The sequence below is a fragment of the Belonocnema kinseyi genome, chromosome 10 (assembly GCF_010883055.1).
Source record: "Belonocnema kinseyi isolate 2016_QV_RU_SX_M_011 chromosome 10, B_treatae_v1, whole genome shotgun sequence".
Taxonomy (NCBI): domain Eukaryota; kingdom Metazoa; phylum Arthropoda; class Insecta; order Hymenoptera; family Cynipidae; genus Belonocnema; species Belonocnema kinseyi.
In genome coordinates, this window is record NC_046666.1 from 43,039,442 (window position 1) to 43,055,226 (window position 15,785).

The 15,785-nt window shown below is 26.0% G+C and overlaps 1 protein-coding gene across 4 annotated transcripts in view; it reads left to right on the plus strand.

The window, feature by feature from the left end:
* Nucleotides 1-15,785, plus strand: part of LOC117181598 (dual oxidase maturation factor 1) — a 47,196-nt gene that overhangs the window by 5,762 nt on the left and 25,649 nt on the right. For 2 of the 4 annotated variants that reach the window (XM_033374454.1, XM_033374453.1), the window contains exons 2-4: nt 11,022-11,194; nt 14,197-14,290; nt 14,408-14,542. In XM_033374454.1, coding sequence (XP_033230345.1) covers nt 11,030-11,194; nt 14,197-14,290; nt 14,408-14,542 — 394 coding nt within the window. In that variant the 5' untranslated portion in view covers nt 11,022-11,029. Of the gene's footprint in view, nt 1-4,477; nt 4,857-11,021; nt 11,195-14,196; nt 14,291-14,407; nt 14,543-15,785 lie in introns of those variants that run through there. The other 2 variants (XM_033374452.1, XM_033374455.1) reach the window with 2 other exon arrangements.

Consider the following 15,785-nt stretch of genomic DNA (forward strand, 5'->3'; position numbering starts at 1 on the left):
TATCTAGTCGGGAGTGGTGCTGACTGAAAACAGATGATTTGGAGCGATTCGCGCGCCATTTGTTGGTCATTCTAAGGACTTATTGAACTACCCTCGTAAAATTTATAATAGGTGCATCTATACATCTATATATACTTCACGGTCTTTACTAGGGATTATAGAAACTTTTTTTGGCATAATTATATTCCAATAAACTTAGTAACTCTAGAGGTTAATATTCATAAAAGCATTTTTTTAAAATGTTTATTAAAAATATTATAAAAATATTAACTATATTTCTATTAAAGTATTGCTGTTGTCGGCTATTTGCAGTGATAAATTAAAACTTTCAAATTATCTAATAATTTAATGCGCGTAAACATGTTTTATGTAGGTGCAATTTCGCAATTTCAACAATTTTAGGTTATGTTAGTATTTTTCATTGGAAGTTGATTTCTTTAATTAAAAAATTATATTTCAAAGAAGATTGAAATATTTTGACAATTTTAGATTATGTTAGCCTTTTATACTAAAAATTAATATTTTATAACGTAAATAATTAGAATTTAAAAACGATTTATAATTTTGTAACAATTTTGGAATATATTTTTTTTCTGGAATTAGCCTTAAGAATAAAAAAATGTTTCAATGAAAATCCACATTTTTTCAAAGAACATTTACAGCTTTGCAACAGTTTAAGGTTATTTTAACATTTCTATCCAGGAATCGGCTATTTCAAAGAAAAATCATTCAATTTCGTGGATGATTTACGATTTGGACCAATTTGTATTTTGTTGTTTATGTTAGTGTTTTTCGTCGAAAATTGCTATTGTTAATAAAAAATCCTTATATTTTGAATAATGTTTACAATACTTAAACAATAATAGACTATGTTAGTATTTTTCGTCGAAAATTGGTATTTTTATCAAAAATTTAGTGGTTAGATTGTTCATATAAAGTACAAAAATATATTTATTCCGAAGTTAAGTTTTTCTTGCTTTCTTTTCTATTTTTTACAAATTTAGAGAAATCATAGGAGAATAAATACTTTTAAACAAAAATAATGTAAATACCATATTGAATTTAATATGAAATACTTTTAATTTCTAAGATTTAAAGGCAATATATATATATATTGCATTTGCAACAAAATAATTGAATAAAAAAAAGAGAAGAATTATTAACCAGTTTGATGCAACAAAAATGAAGAAATTTTAACCAAAAACTTGAATCGTCAACAAAAAGATGAATTTTTAACAAACAAAATCAATTTTGTAACAAAACGAAAAAAATTACACGAAATACGTCAATTTTCTACGAAATAGTTGATTTTTCAACTTATAAAATATAAATTTCCAACGAAAAATTACATAATTAAATTTTTACATAAAAAAATGAATTTTTAACCAAAAAGAAGAACAAATTTTCAGTCGTAAAATTAAATTCTCAAGAAAAAAAACGTTAATTTTTAACCAAAATATTTCACTTTTGAAAGAAATAGATGAATTTAATTTTCTATTAAATTTTCATATAGGTTAAGCTTTTACCACATTTTTCAATTGTCAAGCCAAAACGACGAATTTTTCATAAATATGATGAATCTTGAAGAAAACAAAATAAAAATTTAAGTAGTTTAGCTGTAAACGAAATAGTTATTTTTCAACAAAAAAGATGAATCCTCAACAAAATATGCAATAGTTGATATTCCAACGAAAAAAGATTGTAATTTGAAATGAAAAACAGTTGAATTTAACCCAAAAATAGAATTTTTAACAAAATTGTTGAATCTTCAACCAAAAAAGATTTATTTTCCACCATATAGTTGCATTTAAAAAAAAAATGAAAAGTCCAATTTCCAACAAAATAGTTCAAGATTTAACTATAGAGATGATTTTTCAACTAGAATGGTGAACAAAAATTTAACCAACAAGGTTAATTTTCTTATAACAGAATAATTAAATTTTTAGTCAAAGACTGAAGACTGAAACAAACAAGATCAATTTTTTATTAAAAAAAAAAAAAACAAAAAAAGAATTTTCAACGAAATACATCGATTTTATACAAAATACTTGATTTTTCAACTTATAAAATATAAATTTTCAACGAAAAATTAAATAGTAACATTTTTACATAAAAAAATGAATTTTAAACCAAAAAGAAAAACAAAATTTTCAACCGCAAAATTAAATTCTCAAGTAAAAAACGTGAATTTTTAACCAAAGAGTTCACTTTTGAACCAAATAGATGAATTAAATTTTCTATCAAATTTTCATAGAAATCGTTTCATTTTTAACCAAATAGTTACATTTTTAACAAAATACATTGGTTTTCAACAAGAAAGATAATTTTCAACAATATAAGTTAATTTTTTACCACATTTAAAAAAAATTAATTTCCTAGTGAAAAGTGAATTTTTAATTCAAAAATGGAATTTTCTACAAAAAAGTGAATTTCCAACCAATATAGTTTAACTTTCAAGAAAAATAATATAATTTTCAACAAAGCGGTTAAAATTCTAATCCAAAAGACTATTTTTCTGCCTAACAGTTGAATTATTAACTCAAACGTATGCATTTTCTACAAAAAGTGAATTTACAACCAAGCAGTTAAATATTCCACCAAAATAATAGAATTTTTAACAAAACGGTTTAATTTCTAAGCCAAAAAGACCTTTGTTGTACAAAACAGTTGAATTGTTAACAAAAAAAATGAATTTTCCACAAAAATGTGCATTTTCAACCGAATAGTTGAATATTTGACAGAAAAAAAAAAATTTAACAAAACGGTTGAATTTCTAAGCCAAAAGACCATTTTTTTCAACACAGCGGTTACAATTCTAAAGCAAAAAGAGAGTTTTTTTTACAAAACATTTGAATTTGTATCCAAAAAATATGAATTTTCTACATCTAAGTGAATTTTCAAATAAATAGTTTAATTTTCTGACAAACTAATAGAATTTTAAACAAAGCGGTTGAACCTCTAAGCCAAAAAGACCATTTTTCTGCTAATCAGTGGAATTTCCAATAAAAAAATATGAATTTTCAACAGAAAAAGTTCATTTTCAACAAAATATTTGAATTTTAAACTAAAGCCTGTCAAGTTTCCATCAAAAATAGAATAATTCAGATTGCAATTTAAAAATTGTATCTTCTTTAAAATAGAAAAAGAGAGGAATTATTGGAAAAAAGGTTTAATGAGGGAATTAGGGAAAACTTTGTGAAGTCTGTATTTAGTTCCTTTATTTTAAAAATAAAAACACTTATTTTCATTTTTTCACAAATTTTGAAAAAATTGTTATTCGCGTTTATATTTTCCATGTGTAATGTCACATTCTGCTTTAACCCCTCGCCCCCCATAAAGTATAACGTATTCTTTGAACGGCTTCTTATAGAGGTATAGGAACGGGTAAGGTTTTTAAGGAGAGGTGTAAGTGAGTGCGTCATTTGGTTATATATGGACATAGAAGTGTAGGGGGATGAGGCTATATAAAAGAAGTATTAAAGGTTTCGGATATAGGGAGAGGAATAATGTGATGCATAAAAGGGAGAGGGAATCATGTCGGGGATAGGGAATTCAGGTATATAAGAGAAATATTAGGGGGTTCGGGTAAAGGAAAAAGTGAAGAGGGAACGGGAGAGGATATGGGAGTAGGGAATATTGGTATAGGATTGAAGTTTATAGGAATAAGGGATAAGGGAGATGGTTTCTCGAATAAGAAAGGGGAGTTTGAAGAGTGGGTAAAGATAATTATAGGTTGGGTTACGCCTTTTTGGTTTTTTTCCTTTCCCCTACATTCTATAAAAGTGCAAGTTGTTCAACCCCTTTTGGGATTATTCCAGATTTAGGGATGATGTGAAGACCAAGATAGTGGTGTATGAAAGAGTAATGATATCAGTTAGAGGTGCAAATGAACGTGTCGTGGAGAATATATGGACATAAGAGTGTTATGAGAAGGTTAGAAAAGATAGTTTAGTCTAAACGGAGGATTTATGGGAAGAAGGGTTTTTCAAAAGACGTGTTGAGGATTTCGGACAAAGGGAAAAGGAATAGTGGGATGTGTGGAAATAGGAGGAGGCAATAGAAGGGATAGAGAAGTCAGGTATACAAGGGGTATTGTGGGCTGTAGGTTAAGGGACGTAGAAAAATAAGAGGAGAATAAAGAGAATAGGACTAGAGTATAAGAGTGAATAAGAATAAAGGAGAATAAGAGAATAAAAAGTATAAGTATAAGGGTACACTGGAGAGGGGAATGAGAAAAGGGAGTCGATAGAGGGGCTACAGAGACTTAATATGCAGTCAGTTTTAAACTGGCGTAACTCCTGTCTAGCACTGGACTTACGCTAGTGCAAAACGCACCTCGCGAGTTAAGTCTTTTCTGGATGATCCCTCTTCAAAAAAAAAAAAATATTTCCACCTCCCTTCCGCTATTTTTTTTGTCCCTCAGTCGAATCAATGGCACAGTACGCGGATGCGGTCCCAGAGCGACTGACCTTTCCCTCGACTTTTACCTGAGCGTAAAGCGAATAGGGGGACCACAGAGTGTGTATCGATCTTAAAGATCGATATTGGTACCTCCACCTTCCAGACTGTGATAGTTAGTCGAGGATGTAGCACGGATTTGTCACTCTTCGTGACGATGATTCCTGATGACCATTGTGAATCATGTCAGTCAGCGAAAGTTTACGTGCAAGTGGTGTTCGTTCCGAGGAATAGAGAGACGAAAAAAATTTCCTTGGCATTTTTCAAGTGCGGTTCCGATTTTTCAAGTGTGGTTCCGAGTTTTCAAGTTTAGTCTTCAGTGACTCAGTTTCTTCGTTTGTTGTTGATTTTTCGAGTGGGTCGAATTCTATTATGGGAGTCGCTTGAAAATTAAACAAGTGAGATGGCATTTATTAATTCTAGATTTATTTAAGTAAATCTGACACGGTGAAACCGAGACTGTGAATCTGAGAATGTAAATCTGAGACTGTGAGAGGAAGTTATTGTTGCCTTTTTGAAAGGCCAAGAAACATTCTCCCAGAAATCAAGGGCATTTTGCCAAGGCCTTTATATTTTACGAGTATGAAAAAAATTTGAGAGTGGAAGAGATTCTGGGAATGGAGTTGTTCAGTTATTTTTATTAGGAAGACAAGGTTGTTGAACAAGTGATTTAATGATTAATGGTGTGGTTGTCCTTAGGAGACAGTTCTACTTTATTTTTCAGTGGTACGGAAAAAGTTAAATTACTTCTGTTGCCGAGAAAACTTCTGTGGCTTCTAACATTGGTCTTCCTTTATATTTATCATTTTTAATTACAAATTGAAAAATTCATAAATAATTGTAAGTTAATTAGTTTAGGATTCATCGAAAGTAGGTGGTTCCAACATTTCCTAAAAAATTTTCTTAAAAATAAACAGTGCTTTGGTCCTAAAAAAAAGTGTTCTGGGGGTGGGGGCAAACTAAGGTTAGGAACAGGGGGGGTATAAGTGTAAATAATTTTACGAACATAGATAAAATTGAGAACTTAAACATACTAAGAAAATCCAACTATATTTTTGGTAAATAAAATTCATTTTTTTATTTGAAAGGCTACTATTATATTTTTTATTAGGAACTCATCTCGCTTGGTTAAAAATTCTATTATTTGTTTGAAAATTTAATTATTTTGTTGAAATATAACTTTAGTGTTGAAACGTCATATTTTTTTAAATCGAAAATTCAACTATTTTTCGTTTAATTCACTTTTTTAGTTAAAGGTTTTTTGTTCCAAAATTTGACTATTCGGTTCTTCGGTTATTCGATCATTCGGTTAAAACTTAATCTATTTGAATGAAAACCCACATTTTTGTATTGAAAAATCGAATTTTTTGAAAATAGTGCGTCTTTTTTACTTCGAAATTAATTTTTTCTTTAATTAATATATTTTGTTTAAAATTCCTCCTTTTTAGCAGATGATTAATCATCTTGAACGAAAAATCATCTTCCTGGTGAAAATTTAACAACTTTGTTGAAAGTTCTTTTTTTTTAATTACTTTTTTTTAAATCTGAAAGTTTAACTATTTCATGCTTGGTTAAAGCTTTATCTGTATATTAGATGATTTAGAAATTGATTTTCTTTGATAGAACATTAATCTTGTTAATGGAAAATTCATCTTTTTGGTTTAAAATGTAACAATTTGTTCAATTTTTGTTTTGCTGAAACCTTTTTTTTTAACAGTGCACAGATGAAAGAAAAAGAACTAATTGGTGGAAACTTATTGTATTTTGTTAGAAAGTTGTCTTTTTGAGTGAAAAATTAATCTTATTTGTTGTAAATTTAACTTGATTTAAAAGTCCTCTATTTTCTCAAAAATTCGAATTTTCAGATTAAAAACTTGACTCTTTTGTGCAAAATTCGATTTTTTTAATTCAAAGTTATTTCTTTTACTCAGAGTTTTTTATCTAAAAATATATCTATTCCATTTTCAATAAAAACTTTATCCTGTATGTTGTATAAGTCAAAAACTAAAATATGTGGTAAAAAATTAATTCACTTTATTAAAAAATCGTTCAACTTTTTGGTGGAAAATTTAACTCTTATTAAAAATTCACTTATCTTAATTAAAAAGTATCTTATTTGTGGAAGGGTATCTTATTTCAAAGTTTTCTTCATTTGAAAATTTATCTATTCCGTTTTTGGTTAAAACCTGAATATTTTATTAGTAAACAATTCAACTATTTGGTAGAAAATTCATGTGTTTGATTAAAAATTGATCTTCTAGGGTAGAAAAACTATTGTCAAAAACTATTTTTTTTTGTTTAAAATTATTTTTTTATCACATCTTTTATTTAATAATGTTTCTATTCCATTTTTAGTTAAAACTTTATCTTGCATATTGTATTTGTCAAAAATTCAAGTATTTGTTAAAAAATGCATTTATTTTGTTCAAATGTTGTCTTTTTGTGTAAAAAGATAATCTTTCTTATTAAAATTCCCTCTTCCGATATAAAAGTCCACTGTTTCCTTAAACATTTAATGTTTAGATTTAAAACTTCACTCTTTTGTTGCAAATTTGTCTTTCATGGTAGAAGAGTCATCTTTTTTGGTAAAAAAATAACTTTTTTGATGAAAATTTAACTGTCTTGAAAATGTTGTCTTTTTGTCTTGAAAATTCAATTATTTGATTGAATTTCAATCTCTTTTGTGTTAAAATTAAACTATTTAATCGAAAATGAATCTTTGTATGCTGAAAATCCATCTAACTGGTTAGAAATTCGACTGACTTTTTAAAAACAAATAATTTTTTAGAAAATTTAACTATTCTTTTTAATTCATAATTTTTGGTTGAAACTCAAATATCAAAATTCATCCTTTTGAATTGTAAATTCATTTTCCATGATAGAGAAGTCATCCTTATTGATTGAAAATGTATCTTTCTTGGTTGGAGAGTAATCCTTTATTAAAAATGTAATTGTCTCTGAAGAAATTCGTCTCTTTGGATTTGTAATTTTACTACTATTTAGTTAAATCTTTAACCAGTTCGTGGAATTTTTTTAATACAACTATTTGCTTGAAATTATTTTTAAAAATTCTTTTGTTTTTAAAATTCAACTATTTTTTTAATGTGCAGTATATTTCGGCTTGAAATTAAAAGAATTTTAAGTGTTTCTTTTCTAGCCAACGGCTATACTTTCGGCTGTCAGGTCTTCAAAAAAAAATTACCTTGCGGCGGCGCACAGTGGGAAAAAAATAATTTTTTGGTTCAAAATAACGTACAGCCCACAAATATTGATCGATTTGTACAGAAAAATTTGAGAAAAAGCTGATAAGATTTCTAAGAGAGATTTTTGAATTAGGTTTTAAATTTTTTTGTAAATCAACAAATATAACGAAAAAAATGGCCATTTTTTCTGTTTGATGTTCCCGGTGCTTGTTAATAACAGGATAATTATTGAAATCCCCTAAGTTGCATAGAGTAACATTATTTAACAATGTACCAATATTAATCAATAAACAAACATAAATGTTATAAACAAATTATTTATTAAAAAAATTTGTCTACGATTCTCCATAACTATACGTTTTTCAAATCATGTTGCAAGAAATTTGAATGGAAACAATATTCTATTAAAATAATTTTCTATTCAGATTTTAATTGTTTATATTATAAACAAATTTAATGAACAAAAGTAGTAATCAGGCATTTTTCGGCAAAAAAATGCTTTTTTTTCTCCGTAAATTTTTAAAAATTAGGAACTTTATGATAATTTTAGCAAAATTCATCATTTGTTAATTAATCTTATAATTTTTTTAAAACAAATTTAATAAACAAATGCATTATTCGGGCATTTGTCGGCAAGAAAATTCGAGTTTTTCAATGCCATTCTTTTCAGTCAGGAGCTTCATAACAATTTCTGCAGCATTCATAATAACTTAGTCAATTTTATGATTTCTTTAAACAAATTTAATACAAAAATGGATTAATCAGGCATTTGTCGACAAAATAATTCATTTTTCTCTATGTTAGCTTCTTTAATTAGGAAGTTCATGATAACTTCATCAAAATTCATAAGTTTTTGATCAATTTTATGATTTTTTAAAGACAAATTTAATAAACAAATGCATAAATTAGGCATTTGTCTACAGAGAATTTTTTTTTACGTCAAATTTTTCAATTAAGAACTTTATGATAACATCAGAAAAATTCATAGTTTTTTTTATCAATATAATGATTTTTTAAAACAAATTCAATAAACAAATGCATTATTAGGGCATCTGTCGACGGAAATTTTTTTTTTCGATATGAGTCTTTTTAATTGGGAACTCCATGGTGATTTCAGCAAAATTCAGAATTCGTTGATTAATTTGATATATAAAAAAAATAAATTCAATAAACAAATGCATTATTCGGGCATCTGTTGGGAACTCAATCAAAATTTCATTACTAATCATACTTAGTTGATCAATTTTATGATTATTTAAACAGGTTTAATGAGCATATGCATTATTTGGATATTTTATGACGAAAAAGTTTTTTTTCCAATCTCAGTCCTTTCAGTTTAAGTTTCTCATTACTTTTATTCTTTTAATAAGGCTGCAGCTTCAGGTTCGAGCAGAATGATAAATTATCAATAAGTTCCCAGTTAAAAAGACTAGTATCAAAAAGAAATAATTTTTCCATCGTCAGGTGCCCAAATAATGCATTTGTTTATTAAATTTGTTTAAAAAAATTATAAAATTGATAATAAAATTAGGAATTTTGCTGAAGTTATCATGAACTTCCTAATTAAAAAAGTTTACATAGAGAAAAACGAAATATTTTGTAGACAAATGCCTGATTAATGCATTTTTGCATTAAATATGTTTAAAGAAATTATAAAATTTACCAACTTATTATAAATGTTGCTGAAATTGTCATGAAGTTCCCAACTGAAAAGAATGGCATTGAAAAACTCGAATTTTTCTCTCGACAAATGCCCGAATAATGCATTTTAAAAATAAATTTGTTTAAAAAAATTATAAGATTAATGAGCAAATGATGAGTTTTTCTAAAATTATCATAAAGTTCCTAATTTTAAAAAATTGACTGAGAAAAAAAGAATTTTTTTTGTCGAAAAATGCCTGATTACTACTTTTGTTCATTAAATTTGTTTATAATATAAACAATTAAAATTTCAAGAGAAAATTATTTTAATAGAATGTTGTTTTCATTCAAATTTCTTGTAATATAACTTGAAAAAACGTATATTTATAGAAAATCGTAGAAAACATTTTTTTAATAAATAATTTGTTTATAAAATTTGTGTTTATTTATTGTCTAATATTGGAACATCTGTAAATAATTTTCCTCTATGCAAATTAGGCGATTTCAACAATTGTCCTGTTAGTGACGAGCACCGGGAACGTCAAATAGAAAAAATGGCCATTTTTTCGTCATATTTGTTTATTTATACAAAAATTGAAAACCCAATTGAAAAAAGCAGGCTTGACAACTCACTTAGAAATCTAATCAGCTTTTTACATTTTTTTTCGTCTAAATCGATCAATATTTGTGGACTGCACATTATTTTGAACCAAAAAAGTCATTTTTTCTAAGCTGTTTGGCGTCACCATTGGGGATGAATTGGGAAGAAATGTTTGTAAATGAATCTCAAAGAGAATCACAAAATAAACTATTAAATCCATAAATTATTCAAATATTATTAATTATATTATTATATATTGTATTATATATTATATTATATTATATCATATTATATTATATATTATAATTTATTTGTTCAAACAGATTAATTCAAAACAACTTAATCAAGTCTAAGAACACATTTGTTTATATGCAATGAGATTTAAAAATAGTTCTTATTTAAAAATATAATTTGTTATAAATAAAAAATTATTCTAGAAAAAATTATTTTTTCTAACAAATTTTTTTTGCAAAACTAGTGGAAAACTTGAAATAAGCGCATGTAAAGACCCTTTAGTTAACATATATTGTATTTGTATTATTACATTTTCTTATAGACGTCAAAATCTTTTTTAGGATTTAATATAGATTATGCAAAATTAATTATTTATTCATATGGCTGTAACAAATTGTATTTTAAATATAAAATATACTACTTCCGACATATTTTTTCCAGTAGAATTAGATTTTAGAATTTATTTTGCAACAAAATTACAATTAGCTATAATTTATTTAAACAAATTGTTTGATCAAATTTATTTTTCAAAACTAATGGCAAATTTAAAATCCGCTATGCCTCAAATTCCTTAAATTCTATATGGTTATACAATTAAGTTTAAAAAAACTTGATTTTGCCATATTTTGCTTTAAAAAAAATGTTTAAACAAATTATTTAAAAAAAATTGGTTTAGTGAGTCTCTTTGTAATTCAATTACAAACATTTTTGGCTGAATTTTGTTTGATTTAGTTAAGATTTGCGACCTGTAGGTGGTTTTTAAAGAAATTATTGATATATCCCTAATGTGCGTCAGGTTCCGTCAGGCCTCGCCTACATCACTGAAAATAAGTGAAAAGTATTGAACAATAAAAATTTGTATTTTTACATTTTTTCTTTTTCAGATTTAAAAATGAAGGGATGGTTTGATGCATTTCGTAATGATGGAGGCCCCACGTTGTACAGTTACACTAATCGGACTCCAGTCACTGGAGATGTTCACCTAATCACTATCTTCGTGATTTTCTGCACGATATTCACGGCGTTCCTCATAATTTTCCCTGGTATTCGCAAAGAGGTGAGTCACGAACTTCCATCAACGACGACCTTCTGATTATACACGCTCTCTTGTCTCTTCACACTTGAGAATTTATTCTTCTTTGATACCTTGTTACAATCGTTTTATAAACATTTCATAAATTTTATAAAACATTGTTTTTTATTAAAATTTTCTATGTAATGGAAAAAAATTCTTTCTAAAAAACTATGCTAATCAAAGCTAGGTATGCAATGTGATTATTAATTAAGTATTTAATTGGCTCTATTAGATTTCATCAATATAAGAATTATTCAATATGTTAAATAATGGTATTACTTGAGTCACCTTTTGTTTATTGCCTTTTCTAAGTAACCTTGAAAAATGTATCTGTTTTATTGTCTCTTTATTTATCAAAGAGATTTATTATTATAAATTAGATTAACAAATAGGGTGATTTTTAACAAAAATAGGAAAATAAATTATTTTATATAAATATATCTACAAAATAATGTAATTTTTAGGAATAATTATGAATTTCCAACCAAGACAGGTGAATTAAAAAAAATAATAATGATAATAATTTTCAACAATAGAGCGATGTATGTAAAACCAAATCTGTAGTGTAATTTTCAAGAAAAAGTGATGATTTAAAAATTAATCATTTTTTCAACCAAATAGTGGAATTTTTATTTAGAAAGATCAATTTTTAAACCAGAAAAACGAGTTTCCAACAAAAGTGTCGAATTGTCTATTATGTAAGAATTTGCATTCAAGAAAGAAAAAAATCAATCAACGAGCATATTTTTGTACCAAAAAAGACGAATTTTCAGACAAATAGTGGAATATTCAACTAAAAATGATTAATTTTCACACAGGAAAATAATTTTTTAAAATAATATTTTACCACAAAGTTGTATTTAATCCTTAACTCAAAAAAAGAATTTTCAACCAAAAAGATTAATTTTGTAGCAGAAAAAAAAATATAAATAGTGTAAATATACTAAATATAAATTTCAAGTAAAAAATATTAATCTTTTACCATGAAGATGTATTTGTAATCAGTTAATTGTATTTTTAACCTACAAAGATGATTGTTTAAACCAAAAAGACGAATTTGCAACCAAGGAAGATTTTTCATTCAAAAAAGAAAAAAATGCAGTCAAATTGTTAAATTGTAAAGTTAAAAAAAAACTTTTCTTCTAAAACACCTGAATTTTCAACAAAAAAGTGAATTTTAAACTATACTGTTTAATTCTGTATCAAAATAGTTAAATTTTCAACAAAAAAAGTTTTTCACTATAAAAAATAATTTTCTACAAAAATACGTATTTTCAAAAAAAGAATTAAAATTTCAACCAAAAAAATTAATTTTTAACAAACTAGTTTTAAATTTCACCAAGTAGATCAACTTTCAACTAGATAGTTTAATTTGTAACAAATAAACATACATTTTCAAGCAAAAAAGAAAAGTTTACAACTAAGAAACAATTTTTTGTCAAGAAAGAAAAAAAAAAGTCAACCAAATTGTGGAATTTTCAGGTCAAAACGGCGAATCCTCAACAAAAAAGAATTTCTTACGAAACATTTGAATTAAAAGAAAAAAATCATTTTCAACCAACTTCTTGAATTTTTTACAAAAAAAAAAGAAATTTCAACTAGAAGCGTAATTTAAAAACAAAATATATGGATTTTTCACTGAAAAGGATCAATTTTTAATAAAAAATGGAAAAGTCTCTTTTTTAAGTTAGTAAAATAAATTTTAACTACAAAACGACATTGAAAAGAATAGTTCAATTTTAAACGACGAGATAAATTTTCGATTATAATTATGAGTCATTAACAAAAAAATGAAATTTTTACAAAGTAGTTCAACTTTCAACCAGGTACTTGAATTTTCACCCTAAAGACAAAATTTTTAACCAAATAGTGGCATTTTTAACCAAAAGAGGTGTGTTTTTAAAACAAAAGGAAAATTGTCAACTATAAGAAAGATTTTTCAGGCAAGAAAAATATAAATCTTCAACTAGAAAAATCTTTTTTTTTTTTAAATTAGCTGTATCTTCAACTGAAAAATGTGACTTTTTTACAAAATAGTTCCATTCTTAACAAAATAATTAAACTTTTAATCAGCAGAAATTCATTCTGAACCAAACATATAAGAGTAAACTTTTTAATTTAAAGAAATTAAGTTTCAACAAAAAAAGATGACTTATTAAAAAAATCTTTTAATTTTCAACAAAAATTAAAGAGTCTGTTAAAGAGTGAACGTTTTTTAAATTTAACAAGCGACAAATTTGAATTGTTGTACTGTCTTAAAAGAAAATTATACTTTCATAGAGAGAACATTTATTGATAGAAATAATTTTTTATATTATTTTTTATTTTTGATGAATTTTTAAAGAATCAGTGCAATTTCAAAACTACAAAAATGACTGTTCATCAAAAACTTATATTTCTTAACAAATTAGTTTAAAATTTAAATAGTTTAACGTTCGAAAAGATAGTTTAATTTTTAACCAATAAAGAAAAATTTGCATATGAGAAAGATTTTTTATCAAAAAAGAAAACAATATTTTAACCAAATTGTGCTTTAAATTCGAAAAGGCGAAACCTTAACAAAAACAAAATAATTTCGAACCAAACAGTTGAATTTTCAACCAAAATGTTTAAAAAATATAAATATATTTAATTTTCTAGAAAATAATAACATTTTTACAATTTATAAAAGTAGAATTTCTAATCAAAAAGAATTAACTTTCAACAAAAAAGTAGAGTGTAAAATCTGATGTCTTTTTTTTTAAACTTCGATTATAGTTCAATTATAGAAGGATCGATTATAAAGTTATTTAACTTATTAATCTTTTTCATAATTTTTCAAATAAATTTTTCCACTTGAATAAAATATTTAAAATTTTTTAACAAACCAGCAAATTTTAATCGCCGTACCGGTTTTGAATAAAATTAGACTTTCGTGTAAGAAATATTTATAAATGGAAATAATTTTTTCTATATTTTTTCATTTTTTCATTTTTGATGTGAAGGATGGAGTAACGAAGAATTTTAATAATGTATTGCAGAGATTGTCAACATTTCTGACAGTCACGTTGAGCTTGTTTGTCGGGACTTCAATTCAAGGTTGGTAGACATAGAAAGAGAAAGAGAAAATATGTATATGTATCTCTATTTCTAAGTTGCATGGGATATATAAAATAAAAGTATTGACCAGATTGCGTAAATGATTTAACTCTACAGTTGCTCAATATGGCTCGTCTTGGCATACGACCTCTACTACAATTATTGGATCCTTTAGCGCCTTTTCGAAACAAAGGATGACTGCAGAAATCGGAGGGTACATCGGTCTGATGCACATCAACATAACTTATAGACGTAAGAAACTACTTTCTTCACAGTCTACTAATCACGACTTAACAACCAAAAACACCAGCTTTTAGCTCATTAGTTTATTGCGAGATAAGAAATTAGCATTTTTTAGGGATCACTTTTTTTATTTGTATTATTTATATATTTCAAAATTTTTAGTATTCGTTGAAATAGGAACGATTGAATCTAAGGTAGCGCAGAGTCTAATGTGGCGCACTCTTATTTAGAGAAACTGGAGTTTAACCCTTAAAAGACATACTGGGTCGAAAACACCCAGCGACTTATTTGCGCTTTAACAAAACGTACCAAATTCAAGAAAATGGAATATTTGGCGCCAGATTAACAAATGAGATGAAAACCTATTTTTCTATATCATTTTCACATAATTTATATTTTCATCATTTTTATACGCAGTTTAAGATCAATAAAATAGTTTAATCACGCAAAGTATGGTGTTTCATTTTTCATTGAATTGAAACTTTTATTTTTTAGAATAAATACTTTTTTGGAACGAGTACTATAAGACTAATTTTATTTTTGAAGAAACATATCTCGGAAGTATTCAAGTAAAATTTTAAGTACAAATATCAAAAACTTAAAAAGTTATGAATGTTAGAGTGAAAGAAGTCATTTTTTAATTTTTTTTCCAAAAAGTATTTTTTTAACTACTTCAAATTTCAAAAACTATTATGAAACCTTTTCCTCTTTAAACTAGATAGATTAAACATCATTAATTGATTTTCTTGTAAAAAACTTTCTGTTACCGTTGGCACAGCGCACGTTTGAATACCCTTGGGTGTCTAACACCCAGTATGCTCTTTATGTAATTTCACGGAAGTGTGCCCTTTAAGGATTAAAAATACAATTTTTTCTTTGTATTTTTGTCTTTCATTATTCGTTGAAATATTAACGATTGAACCTAAGGAAGCACACTCGTATTTAAAGAAATTAAAACATTTTTTAAATCATTTCGTTATTTATATGTTTTGTTTCTTTTACTATTCATTGAAATATAAAAAATATTAAACTCACGTGGCGTATTCGTATTAACAAGTTTTTTATTTATATATTTTGTTTCTTTTATTTGCAATCAGCGTGTGTGAGCCTGTAACGACCGCAATGAAACTTTTTTTTATTATTTTTTAATTATGTATTTTGTTTCTTATATTATTCGATGAAATATCAGCGATCAACCGTAATGTGGCGAACTCGTATTCTAAGAAATTAAGGTTTTTAATTATTTTATTAT